This window comes from Neomonachus schauinslandi, chromosome X (genome assembly GCF_002201575.2).
Source record: "Neomonachus schauinslandi chromosome X, ASM220157v2, whole genome shotgun sequence".
In the NCBI taxonomy this organism is placed as follows: Eukaryota; Metazoa; Chordata; class Mammalia; order Carnivora; family Phocidae; genus Neomonachus; species Neomonachus schauinslandi.
In genome coordinates, this window is record NC_058419.1 from 46,267,308 (window position 1) to 46,285,952 (window position 18,645).

An 18,645-nucleotide genomic window follows, 5' to 3' on the forward strand; every position below is an offset into this window, starting at 1 on the left:
TTGATCCCAGGACCCTGGGATCAAGCCCCGCATCAGGCTCCCTGCTCCGCGGGAAGCCTGCTTCTCCCTCTCCCACTCCCCCTGCTTGTGTTCCCTCTCTCGCTGTGTCTCTCTCTGTCAAATAAATAAATAAAATCTTTAAAAAAAAAAAAAAAAGCAGGGCCTTTGTAAAGAGAGTGCCTTCATGCTTTCAAAAGTTGAAAACTTGAGCATTTTATGATGAAAGCCAAATTCAGGGTAGTGGGAGGAGAAGGGGAATGTAACCAGGGAAACTTTAAATGTATTGCGATCGTGCTTTCTTTCTTCGCCTTGGTGGTGGGTGCACAATTCTGCGGGCTAGAGCTGGCTCAAACCAGCTCATGAGAGCCAGTTGTTAAAATTTCAGGGATTTTTTCCAAGCCAGTTGTTAAATACAACCATTACAAAAAATATATATAAACTCACAATTAAGTAAATGATATTAAAAACAAAGGTAACAATTACTCAGAACTCATCACCTCCTGATTATTTTTCTATTATCTATGCTCTTGAGGTTCAGTCTATCGTATCTGTAATGTGGAAATGCTGTCAATAGTATACAACCAGGGACGATGCCTGGGTGGCTCAGTCGGTTAAGCATTTGCCTTCAGCTCAGGTCATGATCTCAGGGTCCTGGGATGGAGTCCCACATCAGGCTCCTTGCTCAGCAGGGAGTCTGCTTCTCCCTCTGCCTGCTTCTCCCCTGCTTGTGCTCACTCCCTCTCTCTCTCTCACTCTCTCTCTGACAAATAATAAATAAAATCTTTAAAAAATAGTATCCAACCAATGCATCTCTTCTCAACCTCTTGTGGGTAGCTGGACATCAGCCACGGTGAGAGTATTTATGTCATGGAAATTAGCAAATACTACAAATCAGGTTTGGGTTTCTGTTTGTTTCTCTTGCTTTCTGGGGAGTCCCTTGTGAACCATTTGCCAGCATATCATTTGGTACAGAAGTGTTCTTATATGTCAGGATGCTGGGGCTTCTGGGTTCTACTTAACGTTCCCTGGGACACAATGAACAAAATACTTCCTCTCTGTGCTGTTTCCCCACCCCCACCCCACCCCCTTTTCACTTTTCTATACATTCTTGGTAGGTCTGGACTACTTTGTAATATAGACGAAAAGAAAAGAAAGTATTTCACCATTGCCGATTTTTTTTAAAACGTCGAACATTTTGCAGTGGAAAGGATTAAAACAACATAGAACAGTGTGCCGTAGATGAGCTGTAATTATATAATTACGGAATACGTTGTTTCATAATATGTGCTTCTATATGTAACGTGGCCCCTTTATTATTATCAGTCCAGCAGGTGTTGCCTTCCTTACCTGAAGCCCTTGATGGGGCACTGCCTACAGATAGAGCACTTGGTCTGATGCTTCACTTGCTCAGCAATGGTGACCCGATGCAGAACAGCTAGCCACACCATGGACTGGGGCTCCAAGTTGACCCACTCTAGGAACTGTGAAGCTTCAATGACTGGCTTCCCAGTGCTCTAGGGAAACAAGAAACCCAATGACAATGACTGAGGCCCTTGTCCCCAGATTGGCAGCCCGCAGAGGGGCAGGAGAGCCAGCAAAACTTGGGCTGTCCTATGGCCTATTCTACAGAGGGTCCACCTTCTGCTAGTTGAGCTGGCATCACTCCCCGCCCCCGCAGGACTCTGGCCTTAAAAGCCCAGAGAACCTTCTGCTTTGTTATTCCATCTGAGCAAACTCCCTTACATCTGAGTAGTTCAGATCGGAAACCTCGCTCTTAGTTCTCCCTCCCTTCCTCCCACCCTCCCTCTCATCATCCCTCCCCAGTTCCATACTCACAAAACGGAAGCAACTACGGACACTGGGCTCCACATTGCTGCCCCCAAAGGCTGCCACTTCCCCCAGCTGACGGGGCACCTGAATGGCCTCGTGAAGCAGGACGCCGAGGTGGCGCTGGTCACACTGGCTGCCTGAGTTGGCTACTTGGCTGAAGAGGTCTGTGGGCCACACCATAAGTCATGGCCCACCCCGAAGCAGGAATGGCCAGAGAATGGTGTAAGGAGAAGGAGCAGAAAAGGAAGACAGGGAAAGAGCACATCGACTTAGCTAATGACTTTTGAAACTGGAATACTTAAAGGTCCATCCCTGACCTTCTAGAAGCCCATGAGTTCTAAAAAGAGCATTCTCTGAGTTCAGAGAGAAAAAGACACAAAGAGAGAGAGGGAGAGAGAGGGCACATCAGAAACAGAGGGAGAGAGAGAGAGATGTAGACAAAGAGCAGGTTGCATGTGAGACCAATGCCAGACACAGATATGACACTGCTGGGAAAACAGACTCAAGAAGCAAGATGAAGGGGCATGGGGTTTAGGGGTGCCTGAACATGAGTCCCCTCCTGCTCATGTAGCTCACGGAGCCTGACACTGCAGTAAGCTCTCAACTCTCCACTCAAATGGAAAGAAACACTGGCACGGATAATCCGCAGACAGGAGATGATCATCTAAGAATTACCTCTAAGTGATTGTGGAATAGACTATGGTACTTATATTTGAATCGGGGCTCTATCTGCCCTGTGCGAACTACCCCCATCCTACCCCAACCTTAGAAAAGCTCCTTCAAAGGTTCTTGTCTGTCTCATACATCGCCTATGGCTTAGAAAATACTCAGAAGTAGAAGGCAGACGGCCTGAGTTTTAGTTCTGGATCCATTACTGACTAGCTTGGAGGACCTTGGGTAAGTGAGGAACCTCTCTCTGCTGCAGTTCCCTTACTTGTAAACTTAGGAGAAATAATCCCTGCCCAGTCCTTCTCAAAGGGATGTTGGGAGAAATCAATAATATCATTGCTATGACCTTGCTTTGCTCTGTCTCCTTCCCTGCAAAGCTTTCCCAGACCCCTGTCATCCCTCTTCTGTGATCTGATATAGCACATACCCTTTGCCATTCAGATTATTCTAAGTAGCACTTTCAAAAATGCTTTCTGTGGACTTCCATCACCACCTCTGGACCGTCAACAACTTGAGCAGGGACCGTGTCTACTTGCACCTTGTACTCACCGCACTTAGCACAGAAAAGCACAAAATGCTGTAGAGAAGATGGAGGATGGAGGGAAAAGCAAAGGTACTAGAAACCAGAGAGGTTAAAAACTACAGGCGTACCTACTATTCACCTCCCAATAATAATCCCGATGGGGATTAGTGTGCGTCCCCTGCCCGCCCCGTGCAATCACATGGGAAGTCTCCAGTAGAATGTGTGACATGGCTTGAGCTTCAGACTGGGAGAGGGCTAAGCCCGATAGGCCACAGGAGAAGGGCACTAGGAAGTCGGACCCTCGGATACCCCAGGATGCCAACTCAGAACTTGGTCAACTAATTACATTAGATAAGAAGAAGCCAACCCCCTTGGAGTGACACTGGAAATAGTAACAGGTCTTAGACCCATCTTAGCCTTTGGCTGTTGTGCGTTCTTTGCATAGCCTGGACCACCATTATAATGTAGCCCGAGTTGTACTCTGCTGACTAGTCATAAGACCTACCTTCTGCTTATTTTCACCCTTCCTCCTCCCAGTACACCTCTCCCTCCACCCAACTCCACTCCAGACTTTGGAGCTGTACTCACACTGCAATTTTTCCTTCACTTCCGTGCCACACAGGCATGCAATGCCGGTCTTAAAGGACAATGCCCGCATCTTCCCACTGCGACCACTAGGTTTAAGAGAAGAGACTGAGAACATGACTATACGGAACGAGTTAACATCTTGGCATTAATTCCCCTCACAGAGTTGATCCCAGCAGGGCTCTGTGCCAACCATGCCCCAAGCTGAGCTAAGTCTGAGTCCACTGTGGGAGCAAGCCCTTCTCACCATGCCCACTTCTGATGTCCCATTGGATTTCATCCTGGAGGCTTCCAGGGGTACAAGCCCTCACCTATCAAAAACATTGAGGAGCCAGTTGAGGCTCATGTCCACACAGAGTGGCACGTTGACCAGGATGCCTCTTTCTTCCTCCAGCCGTTCATATAAGGCCGTCAGGCAGTGAATGACCTCTACCACATCCATCACATGCTCACTGGCCTGCAGATCATGCTCATTGAAGATCTCCAGGGCTGTGGTTAAAGTTACCAGGTCCACTGGGAAGGAAAAGAGACAGGGGGAAAGGATAGCCAAAAGTAGAACTCCAAGACTAGTCAAGGAGTTAACACACCACCATCACCAAATTTGACTCCATCTCCAGACCCACCATTTGTAAGTAGGATACAAGATTGCCCTTCACCAAGACCCTTATCCCAAAGAGGGGGATGGCAGCGAAAGGCCCCCTAAATTAACCTAAAATGTGTATATACCTCTACGTTCTTTGACATCAGTTTCAAGAAGATGGTAGGAGGTGAGTAAATTCACCTCCTTTGTTGTATGAACTCCTAAGGGGTCAAGTCCCATTTCCAGGCGCCTTCCATTGTCCCCAAACCCCAGACTTGTTTCCAAAATAACCATAATCCTCCTCCTCCTTGTCCCTTCCCTGCCCAACATGGAGAGTCAAGCAACTATTTTGTGGCCAGAAGTATCCCAGTCCAAGGTTTGGAGCCATCAGGGGCGCCTGGAAAGAGCAGGTACCCACAGCCAGCATCTCCCAGCCTTTGGAGAATTCCCACCAAGCCAATCAACACCCCGGGCCTGAGGTGGGATAAAAATGGAGAACAGTAAACAGATGAGGAAGAGTGGGAGTGGGGGTGAAGGTCACGGAGAGATGTGAGGGGAAACTTACAACGCAGTGCCTTCTGGACTCTGCGTAGCTTCATGGCAGTGCGGTAAGCTGAAAACTTAATGTTGTTCAGATCAGCTGCAAAGAATGGAAAGAGCCACACTCAGATCGGGGAAATGCACATTAAAACCACCAGAAGATACCGTATCACACCCACCAGCTTGGCAAGAGATTAAAGTCTGACAATAGCAGGTGTCAGAAAAGACGTGGATAAATGAGGAGGGCTGGTGGAAGCATGAACTGATACAATCACCTCAGAAAACAACTTGGCATTACCTCTTAAAATTGAACAGTCATGTATCCTGCAACCTGCTGGCTGTGTATCCCTACAGCAGTGATTTTCAAACATTTATTGAATAAGACGCATGGTAAGAAATTCATTTGGCATCACGGTCCAATATGGACACCCATGTGTGCATGTATAAATAACTGAACGAAACATTTCAGGAAACAGTGCCTTGCTAGATTTGGTAAAGTAAAAACATAACAAATACCGAGCAAATAGGACTCTTGCTAAGGATCTGTTACACTTTCAAATTTCCTAGTCTATTCACGATGCACTGAAATGATGTTAGACCTGTAGACTGAAAGACATGCACAGAACGTGTCTTCAAGAGCTCTTTAACAGCACTGTCCTTTATGAGTTCCAAATGATAAACAATCCAAAAGTCCATCAACAGTAGACTGGATGAAGAAACTGTGGTATATATAATGGAACATTCTATGGCAGGGAGAATGAATGAACAATATTTACACGCATCAACATGGACAATATTTGCAACCTAATGATGACTCTCTCTTAGTAGCCAACACTAAGGCACATGAAAGTCACACTCATCATAGCCTGGACAGTGTCTTTCAAAGCAGAGCTGGTTCACATCTCTAAGCTTAAGTCCCTAATGTGATAGTAAAATGGTCCAGGAGGAATGTAGAGCCTCTAGTTGAGGGTGGGGGTGCAGAGGGGAAAGGAAGGAAGGCTGCTGGAGAAACGAGAAGGCACTCACTTCTGCCCCCACCTGCTTGTTGAATGGATTTCCCTTCTGTTCTTATAGGAAAAAGACAGCTGTATAGATCTCCACCCTATACAGGAATCCCGAATTCTTACCCAGGGTTTGGTATAATTCCGTCATCTTGGGATGGTCCCAGCAAGTGGTCTGAGCCTGGTGGCTACAAACAGAAGCATCAATAATACCAGGGTCCATGCCACCCCCCCACGCCCCCACACACATGTGTGCATCACTCAGTGATAGGTTGGATGCAAGGAGCTTCAGGATCCCAGGGTGAACCATGAAGATCCCAAAGCACAAGCGTTCACCTTTACCCAGGTAGAATCTTGAGCTCTTGAGATGAGTAGGAGGAAAAACTGGACTGGATGGAGGAATTCCAACAGATGAGGAGGGACAGGGAGAAAAAAAGATAGGCAAGGGGGGGTGGTGGGCAGGTGAATGACCCGCTTCTAATTCAGATGGTCACTCACTTGATGTAGTAGGGAACTTTATTGGGTGAAATTGCTCTTTCCCAGGGAACCTGCACAGAGGCTGATAAAAGAGAAGAGAGAGAAAGAAGTTGGCCACTTATGCTCTTCAGACCCCTGGGGACTCCCCTGTTCTATCCTCCTGAGCAGGCGGTCAAGCCCAAAAGGGGATTCCTGACTCGCCCTGCCAGCTCTTAACAGCCCCTGAAGGTGGGACAAAAACTGATGAACGCACTTCTCTCCCTGATGTTAGGGCAAGGGAAGAAGAAATTGTCACTGATACCCTCATGTTTCAGCCACCCTGATGAACTCTTCCTTGAGCAGCCTGCCATTTCTACCCTTTCGGCTGTTGTGGATATGAAGGGGACCCTCAAACCCCTTCCCCCACAAGGTCAAGCTTCTCGGTCCTGTGGGGCAATGGGGAATGGTATTGCCCATTTCTCTCTGGTGAGGAATTCTGGAAAAGGATGCCCTTCTCTGCTCCATGTCTTTATCTTCCAGATGTTTGAGGAGAGGCTTCGTGACTTGGCCAACCTCACCGCAGTTTCCCTGGGTATAAGAGCCCACGGGAGGTACAGCTACATGCCAGTGATCATAAGAGCAAGAGTTCTACCCGCCATTAATGTTTTTTGAGTTCCTACTATGAGCCAGAAACTCTGCTAAGTGCTTTGTGTACATAGCTGATTTTCATATCGGGACATTCTCACCATCTCCACTGCCGCCACCCCGACTTGGGTCACCATAATCCCTCACCTGGATGATTACAATATGCTCCCTAACAGGTCTTCCTGCTCCCGCTCTTGCCCCCCAACACTCTGACTCTGTCAGCTCATGTCATCTTTCTGCCCAAACCCCTCCAAAGGCTCTCCATTCCATTTAGAGTTAAATCCCAAGGTCTGACCATGCCCTACAAGGGTCCTCGGTGCTCTGGTCTCCTGCTACCCTTTGATCTCCCATTTTCTCCTCTCCTTCTTACTTGTACACCAGCCTCCTTCTTGTTCCTCAGGCATGCCCCTGCCTTAAGGTCCTAGAAGCTGCTGTTCCCTCTGCCTGGTGTGCTCTGACCTCAGCTATCCACGGGGCTCATGGCCTCGCCTCCTTGAGGGTGCTACTCAATTGCCCTGCTCTCAGTGAGGTCTTTCCTGACCATCCTATTGAAAATTGCAATGCCTCCCTCATCAAGTCCAGCACTGCCTTTTCATGCTTTCCCTGCTTTACCTTCTACCACAGCACTGGTCACCAGTTTACCTTATATATATTGTACTTACTTGTTTACGTTCTGGCTTCCCCTACTAGTGGATAAGCTCAGCAAGTCTAAAGACTTTTGTCTGTTTCATTCACTGAGGCGGCTTCAGTGCCTGAAACACTACTGGGCCCACATCAGATCCTCAATCAGTGTTGAAAAAATGAAGCTATTTGACTCCCGTAACCCTGTGAGTTAGGTAATATTTTCTCCTCTTTTTACATATGGGCAAGATTGATGGCCAGAAAGGTTAAGCTATTTTTTTCAAGCTTGCCCAACTATGAAGTCAAGGAGCAGTGACTCAGACCCTGGCCTCTCCGACATGAGAGCCTGTCCTTTCACCCGCTGCTTTATCCTTACTGCTTCTTGGATGCCATGATATCCTGGGCTCCCACCAGGTCCCCAAGGGACGAGAGTAGACTCTCTTGGAAGGTATCTGAGGTTCTGCTAAGTGAAGTCTAGTTTGTCTCACGTACAGGACAGGAAGTGCTGTGACCCAGGCCCGAAGTCCCGGTGGGCATCCTGGAGCTGCTTAAGCCTCTCACCAACTGACACCTGTGGAAAGAGGCAGAAAGTCAGTGAATTCATTCCAGATATTTAGTGTGGGATTTCCAGGCGCCTCTGGAAATCTTTGTGAAGTCCTTTGCAGGCTAACTCCTCCCACAGCCGCCCAACTCCTAGCCCTTCCACATCACTCCCAAGGGTCAGAGAAAAGCATCCTTAATTCCAGGCCATAGTCACTCTTCATCTGCCCCTGTCCACCCTGAATGCCTACATTTAGACAGGTCCCTCTCAGATCTTCATTTTTCAATTACTCCCTGCAGCCTAGAGGTTGAGAAGACTGTTCCCTGGCCTGAAATTCTCTACTATTCTTTTCCCATGTAGGTCCCACTTTAATGCCCCTTCACTTTCTTTTGGCCTGAAGATTTCCCCCAAGCCTAGTTATATCAAAGCTCTTCCCTATGGCTCACTCCAGGCTTCTCTTCTACCTGTAGCTGTTTCCACCGGACATTGATCTGCTCCAGGGCTCGGGAATTCTCCATTGACAAGTGTACATCAGAAATGGCGAGTTGGTGGGCCAGATCATTCACCAATTTCACTCCATCTTTCATGGGGGAGAATTCTTCTTTGAACAGCTACAGAACCAGAACCCAAGTCCCACAGCAAACAGAGAGTGGGAAAGAGGAACCATTAGTCATCACCTCAACTCCTCCCTCTTCACGACTAACAGCAAGACACAGGTGCTTGCTATTAAGCCATTTGGATTCAGGTGGGGGGGGCCACTGTCCTTATTCTCTTCCTTTCCCACTCTCAGAAAACGCCAGGGGAAGAGAAGACAGTGGGAGGACAGAGGAGACTCCAGCTAAACCAGCCGCCAAAGCCAGCACATAAACTGGGAAAGGCTCAGTTGCAGTCTGGGCCAACAGTGAAGCTTCAGTAGCAGGGACTGGGAGGAGTGTCAGGTCTCAGCGTGGGCCATAGCCAGGTTAGGTGCCTGCATACCTTAATAGCCTGGATGTGCTCAGGGAGTGAATCAATGAAGAGATCCCCAATGGGCTCCCATGTGGCTCGGACTCCCTCAGCCTGGGTCAGAGTATTGCTTAATTCCTCCATTGCCCCTTGGATCTCCAACAGCTGCTCCAGAGTGCGCTCAATATGGCGGTGCTGGTCCACACAGCGGGCTGTCAGCTTCTCCCATAGTTCACTGGCCACTGTTGCCTGCTTCCACACAAAGCGGCTAAGGTTCTGGATCCGCTGTCTGGGAGAGGTATCTGTAAGAGCAAGCAGGAAGCCAGGTCAGGCCAACCTGGCAGGGGCAGCCCAGGGAAAGACAGGGACAAAGATAGACCTTTGTAAAATGTGTGTGTGTGTGTGTGTGTGTGTTTAGCACTATGCGATTTATCACACATGTAGGTTCATGGATTCCCCCACCACAGTCAAGAGACCATATTGTTACTTTTGCCCTACTATGAGGATTTCCTCATATTCTCAAAAAATGGGCAAGGTAAAATATTTTAAGAGGTGCCGTGAGGTAAATCATCCAGAGTCCTACTCACATGACTCTAGAGCACTATTTTGCTTTAGTGTCTGCTGCCCACTTCCATCCAAAGGAAGGAGGCATTTTATGCCCAGGAGAGGTTAGCATAACTTGCCTAGCTTTTCCACCAAGGCACCTAAATTGGGGGTTTCTTCTTCCTCCCCCAGATTTCCCCTCAGGAGTAGATTCAGACCCCCAAAACTCCAGGCTGGTCTTATCTGAGGCCCACTGGGCAGTAAATTGACTACTGGCCTCCTACTGAGGGGCTGAAAGTAAACTGAGCAAGTCAACAGCTTTACCAAAGGGCTCAATTAACAAAGGGTCCTTCCAGGCTATTCATAGCCAGTCTTGAAAGGCAAAGACTTCCTGGAGGAGAGGACCTGCTGAGCTACCTCTCAGACCGAATCACCATGAATCCCCCGATGCTACCTTATTTGAACCTAAACCTAGAGTGGCCTACTTCTACTGAGGAAAGGGACCAGAGGTCACCAGGGTCAGTAGCAAAGACCCATGATAAATTTTTCTCCTAGCTTTTTAGATTTTAGAAAGATTTTTTTTTTTTTAATTGATCAGAGCATCACTGCATGTCTCTCTATGTTGGAATGAAGCAGTATGTTTTTAAAGGACATACTACTACTACTTTTATTCACTGAGTCAGCTCAATGTGTTCGAGCCTTTTGTGTTTTTTCCTTTTTATGTCTCATTAGAAGGCCACACATGATGCCCCACAGAGCCACATACAGCTTTGGGCCACACGTTGATCTCCCCTACTCCAGGTTCTGTTCTCTTTGCTTTTGCCTGCAATGTGAATCTTGCTTCTTCCCAACTTTGGACCCCTAAGAGAAAATTAGCCTCCTAGATAACAGCTGAGAAAATGAGTTTGGGGAAGGCAGGAAGGTGTTTAGCAGTTCATAGCTAAGAAGAAAGCAAAAGAGAGGAAGATCACCCACCTTTGCTCTCAGAATGAGGTTCCTCTAATTCCTCAAATGGGTGCTGGGACAGGAAGGCCTGAGCTGACTCCAGCACAGAGTAGATATAGGGGCCCCGAGACTTGACATCTTCCATAAAGGCCTATGAAGTTTAGCAACATGGTCAGCAGGGAAGTAAAATCTTTCAATTGCTTTAAATTCCACTCTGCAATTGACAACCTTTATTCTCTTCGGTGCAACTTGATCCTTAAGCATTATCATGTATCTTCGGGCTACCCAGACAGAAAGGGGTGCAGTCCTCCCTATAGCCAGAAGAATGACTCTGACACTGGGACGTCTATTTAGTATGAAATGGGTCTGTTTATGCCACAAGGTAGAGAGAAATGTGGACATTTGGGGTGGGAATCTTGGTTCTCTGGAAGACCCAGAAAGTCCCCTGTAAGGGGCTTAGAGAAATCAAAACCAGATAAGCAGGATTTATATTATAATTATTTGTTTGACAGAAAGAGAGAGCACAAGCAGAGGGAGAGGCAGAAGGAGAGGGAGAAGCGACTCCCCGTTGAGCAGGGAGCCCGACATGGGGCTCAATCCCAGGACCCCAGGATCATGACCTGAGCTGAAGGCAGATACTTAACCGACTGAGCCACCCAGGCGCCCCTATATTATAATTTTAATTAGTTTTTTTGAGATATAGAGAAGAGTACACAAATCAAAAGCGTACAGCTTGGGGAATTTCCATAAACTGCTTCCATATCTGTAATCAGTACTGAGATCAAGAAACAGAACTCTACCAGCATCCCAGAAGGCACACTCAATGACCCCTTCTGGCCACTATCTCATCCTTCCCCTTTAGGTAACCACTGTCCTGACTTGTAATACCACTGATTAGTTTGGTCCTTTTTGAAATTCATATAAATGGTATTATACATTACAGTACTCTTTTTGTATCTGTTTTTTTTTTCACTAAACATACTTTGTTTTTTTAAAATTTTATTTATTTACTTGACAGAGAGAGACACAGCGAGAGAGGGAACACAAGCAAGGGGAGTGGGAAAGGGAGAAGCAGGCTTCCCGCCGAGCAGGGAGCCCGATGCGGGGCTCGATCCCAGGACCCCGGGATCATGACCTGAGCCGAAGGCAGATGCTTAACGATTGAGCCACCCAGGTGCCCCTTAACATACTGTTTTTAAGAGTCATCTATGCTGTGGCATGGAGTTATAGTTTATTTTCTTGCTGTACTGTATTCCGTTCTGTATCCACCTTTTAAATTGAGATATAATCGAATATACGATTGTATAAATTTAAGGTATACAACATATTGATTTGATACATTTCTATTGCAATATGGTTGCCATTGTCCCCTTAGCTACACCTCTGTTGTATCACGTAAGTATTTCTTCTAGTGCATTCTGTATTCATTCTTAAGAAATATCTGTTGCTAGTTTCTGATTATAAGAGGTAATATATGTCACAGAAATCTTAGAAATTTCAGAAAAGTATGAAGAAGAAAATTAAAAAGAACTCTAATTTCATCACCTAGCATTAACCATTGTGAACTTTTTGATATAGTTCCTTCTTATGTTTTTGTATATGTGTATACGTGCACACACATCTATGTAGATTTTTGTACAATTGAGATCCACCTGGATATAGCTCTGTATCCTATGTTTATGTTTTTTTCACTTAACATTATAGTATGCTCATTTTCCCACGTTCCCACTGAAAATCAGGGCAGGATTTTAAAGGGAGGCCAATTTCTGACGAAAGGGCTAAGGAGAAAAGGTTTGACTTACTCTGGTGGATTTTTATCCAAAAACCTGTAAAACTGGATCCAGCCTTCTGTTACTTCAGGTGTCTAAGCAGAGGCTAGGTGCCCATCTGTCAGAATCCGGCAAAAAAGATCCCTTCCCAGCTGAGAGGCTACACACGGCAGCCTCCGTAACTCAAACCTACCGCATGTGTCTCCTTCTCCTGTTGCACCAGGGCCACGTCCCCTTGCAAGGGCAGCTGAGCTGACAATTCTTCATCTTTTTGGCTGAGCCAGTCAATAATCTCTTGGAGAGGGAGCTGAAGCTTTCCACTGTGGTCTGAGAAGGCCTCTAGGCGAGCGCTGCACACAAGGCATAAGACCAGTGATTTTCAATCTTTTTTTTTTAAGTGGCAAAACATCTTTTCCCCCAAATACGTACGTGTTACTTTAATGCATAAAACAGATTAAAGAGGAGCTGCTCTGGTTGAAGTGGGAGGAGGCCCAGAGCCCTCCCTCTTCCTCACCCACAGAGGTTCCCAAGGCACCTTCACATGGAGTGCAGTACTAAAAACCAATGGGTAGGTCCATGAGCGGGAAGCGTCAGTTAATTCAGTTGCATGCCCAGCATCAGGCTGGGAAGGGGAGGAAACTGAGCAAGGGCATTAGGGGAGACAGCTGTCTGGTTGCTGTCTTGCCTTGGAGGAACTCAAATCATGCCAAATTACTCACCAACAGAGGCTTCTCAGAGCCTGCCCTCTGAGCAGAAAAGGATACAGTAAGTAGAAAGGCTAAGTCAGGTGACTGAATGCGGGCACTCACATGTGTGAGGACGCACACAAATACACGCAGCCCAAGGGTCCCAAAAGATGACAGCACCATAGGCTAGAGATTTGACATATGGAAGGAGAAAAATGCGCACACTATAATCATCTCAGTATGCCTCCCTCCACAAATGAAACGTGAGCTGAGGACCAAGCGGTAGGAAGCTGGAGGCCAGCCTAGGTACAGCCATCAAGCCCATTCCCCGTAGCTGACAATAATAACTATTCATTGCCTCCCTACTACCTGGGCTAAGCCCTTACCTAAATGATTGCTTCCACTAATTCTCAGAGCAGCAACCTTATGAAGTAGGGAGGTTAAGCAATTGGCCCAAGGTCACACAGTTAAATAACCGGTAGAGCTATGATTTGAACTCCGGTTTATTTACTCCAGAGCCTGCATTCTTTCAACTTCTCTATGCCACCTCATTCCAGCCAAAGCCTACCAACAGGCAGGAGTTTGGGCTTTGATAATAGGGAGTGGAGAGGAAAAGTGTGAGGGGTAGGTTATGTAGAAGGGTAGGGAGAAGAGGGACAACTGATATAGGAATCGCTTTCATGCTCTTACTGATTTGCCCTCAGTTTGGGGAGGAATAGGTGGGCTGATAACCCATGGATGGGAGTAGAAGGCATAAAAGGACAGGAAAGAGAGCAGATAAGATCTACTGAGATGGAGGGCAATTACGAGAGGAAGAGGAGGAGGGAGTAGTCATATCCTTCATTTATACATCAGTGCTTTTAAGTTCAGAAAGCATTTTCCTATCTTATAAGAATCCTCACAACAGCACTGTGAGGTAGTTAGGACAGTTCCTTCACTTGTTTTTTTTTCTTAAAAAAAAAAAAAAGAAAACAAAAGTGAAATTCAGATAGCTCAAACCATGTATCCAAGGTGACACAACTACTTAAAATCCAAGGCTCAAATCTAAGTCTCCTGACTTCCGACCCAGGGTCCTTTCCAAAGTTCAGAGAAGGAAAGGGAGAAGTGGATGATGAGGCTGACGAGAGGGTGACACACAGGCTGAGAGGAGAATGACAAGTTGCAGCAGCAAAAGGAGCCCAACACTGTCCCAGCCAATCGCCTAAGGCTCCTGTTTCTAGGGGCCAGGCCTTACCGGAGGTTGTGAGACTTCTTTTTGATTTCATTCCAACACAGATTCATGGCTGGTGGTTCTAAGGGTCCAGCGGCACCAACAGACCCGTTGAAGAGCTTTGGGCTTAGGCAGGAACCCCCAGCACCATCCTGAGGAGGCGCAGGGGCGGTAGCAGCAGCTCTAACCTGGACAGAAACACAGACATCCTGCGATCCCCGGAGTGTGTCACACCGTGGTCTGCTCCAAGCCAAGGACAGGACAAATGTGAACAGGGGGAGAGAAAGGCTTGTCCCAGGGTGTTTTGGGGGGGCAGGGTGAGATAAAGGAAGACTCTGTGGCTCTGTTCATTGCAAGGTCCTCTCTTGGCCCAGGTCAGTGACTTTGAACTGCTCACTATTATCATTATTACTCTTATTACTGTAAGTTCTGCCAAGACTACTTACTGCCCGGATGGGATTCGGGAAGTACTTGCTTTAGATAAGAGCTGCTCAGAATAGCCCAAACACTGGCAACTACAGCATTCAAGGTAAGCCGTAGGGTCATGCTTCAGTGTCCCACAGTTTACCCAACCTGCTAGAAAAGAAAGCTGATGGGCTGCCTCAGAGATTCAGGGAGACAGAGAGCAGACCAGCCAGAGAGAGCTACTGTTAATAGATGTCCGACTTCCCAAATGAATCTAGGCCTTCCTTGGTGTTCCCTCTCCCTCTTCCCACCTGCATTTTCCACCAGTCAGGAAGCCTAGAAATAGTCCTAAAGAGCACTGTTCATCTTCCATGGGTGGAGAAAGAGCTAAAGCCACATTTTTGATCCTGATCTCCAAAGGACTCTGAACGGAGTCAGCAGCTAAAAGGACCAGCCATAGAGTCTGCCAAAGGCTCGCCTTGTGCCCTTAAGCTCAGAGCCTATCACTTGCTCGCCCTGCAGGGTATCATAAGGTTTAGGGGAATGAGGGTAGTGCCAAATAGCCCTTAAGAAGCTAGCTACCTCTAGCACAGTGCCAGGACTGCCCAGCCAGGGGCAGAGGGGGATAGAGGGAAGGAAAGTATGGGGGAGGAAATCTCAGCCTGTGCCACTCAATCCCAGCCTGGGGAAACTCACCTGCCCATCCGCCTATCTACCTGCTTGCCTTTTGCAGAGAGAACATGGTTCTGGGGGTGGCTGAGACTCTTCTAGTCTCCCTGTCCCCCAAAACCATACTTCCTTCCCACACAAGACCCTCCAGGCAATCTAGGAAACCAATCATCCCATTAAAACCACAGCTCACAGCCACATACTGAAAGGGAAGTGAGGGAGCAACCCAGCTCAAGGGCAAAGTTCTGAATTCAGTCACCCTGGGTCCCCATGAGCTGACCCTACCTGTGCTGCCTGGGGACTCCATTGCAGGATTCGGCAGCTCCATGATGATCCCTCAGCTCGTGTCCAGAATCAGTGTCTGGTGAGCCGCAGGCAGAGTCCCGACAGGCTCTAAGCAGGCTCCCTCAGGGGAGGCCAGCAGAGCTGAGCCAGGTCAGGAGGCGGGAGTTGTCACCCTGTTTGTTTACTGACCCCCCAGGAATCTGGAGGGGGCGGCTCTGTCAGGGCTCAGCCGGTGAATCAGAGCTTTGTCCCTGGGGAATTCCAGCTCACTCCCAACTGGGCCCGCCACACCGGGGCCAGGAGGACCCTCCCAGGCTGGCAAGGATGGCGGGAGTGGGACTGGGCATTCCATGGTGCTGATGAGGGGCATGCACAGGGTAGTTTCTCTTGATCTGTTCTCCCTTTCCACGGAAGACACCAAGGACTCACTGCCTCCAGCCCCCCCACCCCGAGATAGAAGAAAAGATCAGCCCACTTGGGTGACAAACCTCTGGTAAGCTATTTCCCCAAAGCCTGGCAGGAGGATGGCCTTGGAAATAAGCCTTGTCTTTAACTAAGTGTGTGTTCAGAGGCAGTGAGGAGTGGGTGTTGGCGCACCTGGGGACGGAGCCATGGGAAGGCAGGGTCAGGAAGTTGGACAGCAGAAGATTCGTCTAAGCCCACTATGAAAACAAGGGGGTGCTCTGCCCTGCCTTTGGGAGGAAGAGCTGAGAGGAGGGAGAGTCATTTTCCCTCCTCCTCCCCAGACCTCTCCTTGCACTCTAAGGCTAGGGGGAAATAGATGGGTCTATGGGCATCCCCTTCGACCGCTGCCGGGAAGGGAGAGGCCAGAATGGAACCCAGCAGCTCTGAGGATCCAGTGCCCTGCTTGTGCTGCCCTGGGCCACAGGCCTGAAGGGCAGGGCCCCTCCTGGAAGTGACCCCTCTTCTCTTTCTCCAGCAGCCTTGCCTGGGGGAAAGGTTAACATTCCCTAGCTAGGCCCCCACCCCTCGGCCCTGAGGGAAAACACTTCGTTTTTACGGAAAAAGGGTTCTGTTCCCATCCTCATTTATCTCCCACAGAGTCTTCTGGGCTTTCCACAGTTCCACATTGTTTCCATGCTGAGGCCCACCTACAGGAATAGTTGGAGCAGCTGCCTGACCCTTTCTGGGGGTCTGGGGTGGAGCCATTCTGGGTGGATGGGGGATGGCAGGGGATGGCAGGCCAAGAGCAGGGAGGGGCTCTAGCTCCGGGTCACAGCTTTGCTTATGCTGGGATAATTGGGCTCAAGCCAGTCTCACAGAGTCCCCTAGACTGGGAATGCCCCAGAGCGCGAAATGGCTCCTTGTGACCCAGCAACAACCAAGTTTTCTTGTTTCTGAGAGAAGCGCCCACAATGAACTGGGCTCCACCCATATTAGGCTGTCATTCCCTTCAGACTTCTTAGTTTCCCAAATCCCCATTTGGCTCCCTTACCATACCCCCATTACCCTGTTCTCCCTTCCTAGTTCCCTCTTATATTCACAAGTCCCCCTAGCAGAGCCAGGCACACTATAGGCAACTGACGAATAACAACATTTTTCGTTCCCTACCACTGGCCTTCTACTTCTGGCTTTTGTGGCCAAGATGTTTGCTTCTCACCCCAATCCCCAGAGGGCTCTCTCCTGATCTTTTGAAACTTTAAGACAAAGTCGGGGCCATTGGGAAGGAAGAGAAGAAACTGAACAGTGGCAGAGGAGAGGGGTTGGTCTCACTATTCTCAATCACAAAATGAAGCCCTCAGGTCCCTCTGCCGAGGTGGTGAAGCTTGGAGAGGGGTGGATGATGTGCAGGGCAAGCGTTTTGGAAGGGCCCAGGCTTCTCCATCCCTTGACCCTATGTCAGTCCCACTCTGAGGAAGGGGTGGATACACTGGGGGATGCTAAGCTGACACTGGCTTGAGAATATGTTAGAGGCAGCAATTTCTCTCTGGTTAGATGTGGGAAGACAGCTCAGGAAGACCTGGCTGTTATGCCTCTCCGGACCTTTCCCTCATTGTTCTCTGCAAAAATGGACTCCCCAGCACCCACATTCTCCGTCCCTGCTGCCGTTCTCCCTCCCTTCCTCCTCCTTGTATATTCTGCTGCTGTCTGCACCCCCAGCAGTGACTCAGCACCACAGCGCATCTGTGAGATACTAGGAGACATAGTACTTTTTCACACCCTCATGGCCTCTGGACCCCAAAACATTGAGGAACAAGCCAAAACATGTTTATGCCTCCCCCTTGTCCAGTTAACTTCCCGTGGACCTCCCTCATTGTCAGGAAAGGGGGCTATCTTCTTGGGATTACTGCCTCTCATACGTCCTCTACCCACCCACCAACATACATAGGCAGGAACACATAGCACCATCATTCTACTCCTAGGGAGGAGAGTGGAAAGGAGAGACAGGTACGAAGGTCAAGGGACTTGAAGTGGGGCTGAGCTGGGAGCTGTAAGACTAAAGACTTGAGAGGAAGAGCCAATGCAAGGAGAGAGAATATTCTGTAGGTGCAGAATATAAAGTATGCCATAAAGAAGCTAAGGCAAAGGAAGGTCCTGCCTTGTCCTAGGTCACACCCTGAAGGGTCCCTGTTCTGGGACCTCCCTTGGGAGGTTAACATGGAACTAGTCCCCCTCAGCCATGGGGGCCCTGCCCAGCCCAACACATTTCCTTGCCCTATGCCCCCTATAAAAGGCTTCATGAGTGATAAGGGATGAGCCAGAAAGAGGTCCCATGCCCTCCAAAGGGTTTCATCTATATAGAGAGTGCTCCAGAGCCTTAGGAAGCATGGACACCCACAAGAACACACACAGATCCTGTGTCCACTCTTTCTCCACAGGACTTTGTCTTGCTCTCAGCCTCTTACCTGAGGCTGGGGGCAGGTGCTTCGGAGGCTGCTGCTGTGATGGAACTGGTCAGCTGCCCGCCATTCATGACATCGTGGGAGGGTATAAGGGCATCCCTGCATGACCATAGGTTGCATCAGAACCAAGGCTCATGTGGGGTGAGAATGGGCAGTGCACCGACTGTTGACCATAAGCACCTGGAAAAGTAACAAGGAGAGATTCAGAGTCAAGACCCAGAAAAGGCCTACGAGCCCAACACTTACCCAACGGTGCCTTGACAGGTTATGTAAATAAGTATTCAAAGCTTACTGGTCTACCCAGTAGTTTTTTTTCCCAGGCCGCCATGTACC

General features: G+C 48.5%; 1 protein-coding gene across 1 annotated transcript in view; it reads right to left on the minus strand.

Moving 5' to 3' along the window:
* Nucleotides 1-18,432, minus strand: part of DRP2 (dystrophin related protein 2) — a 27,384-nt gene extending 8,952 nt beyond the window's left edge. The window contains exons 1-14 of the mRNA XM_044911695.1: nucleotides 18,316-18,432; nucleotides 14,114-14,277; nucleotides 12,387-12,543; nucleotides 10,455-10,575; nucleotides 8,970-9,238; nucleotides 8,456-8,602; nucleotides 7,943-8,021; nucleotides 6,227-6,287; nucleotides 5,855-5,916; nucleotides 4,753-4,827; nucleotides 3,919-4,120; nucleotides 3,611-3,696; nucleotides 1,837-1,994; nucleotides 1,348-1,514 (exon numbers count right to left, since the gene is read on the minus strand). Of these exons, the coding sequence (XP_044767630.1) occupies nucleotides 1,348-1,514; nucleotides 1,837-1,994; nucleotides 3,611-3,696; nucleotides 3,919-4,120; nucleotides 4,753-4,827; nucleotides 5,855-5,916; nucleotides 6,227-6,287; nucleotides 7,943-8,021; nucleotides 8,456-8,602; nucleotides 8,970-9,238; nucleotides 10,455-10,575; nucleotides 12,387-12,543; nucleotides 14,114-14,277; nucleotides 18,316-18,432 (1,865 nt within the window). The remainder of the gene's footprint in view (nucleotides 1-1,347; nucleotides 1,515-1,836; nucleotides 1,995-3,610; nucleotides 3,697-3,918; nucleotides 4,121-4,752; nucleotides 4,828-5,854; nucleotides 5,917-6,226; nucleotides 6,288-7,942; nucleotides 8,022-8,455; nucleotides 8,603-8,969; nucleotides 9,239-10,454; nucleotides 10,576-12,386; nucleotides 12,544-14,113; nucleotides 14,278-18,315) is intronic.
* Between the last annotated feature and the right edge of the window lie 213 nt (nucleotides 18,433-18,645).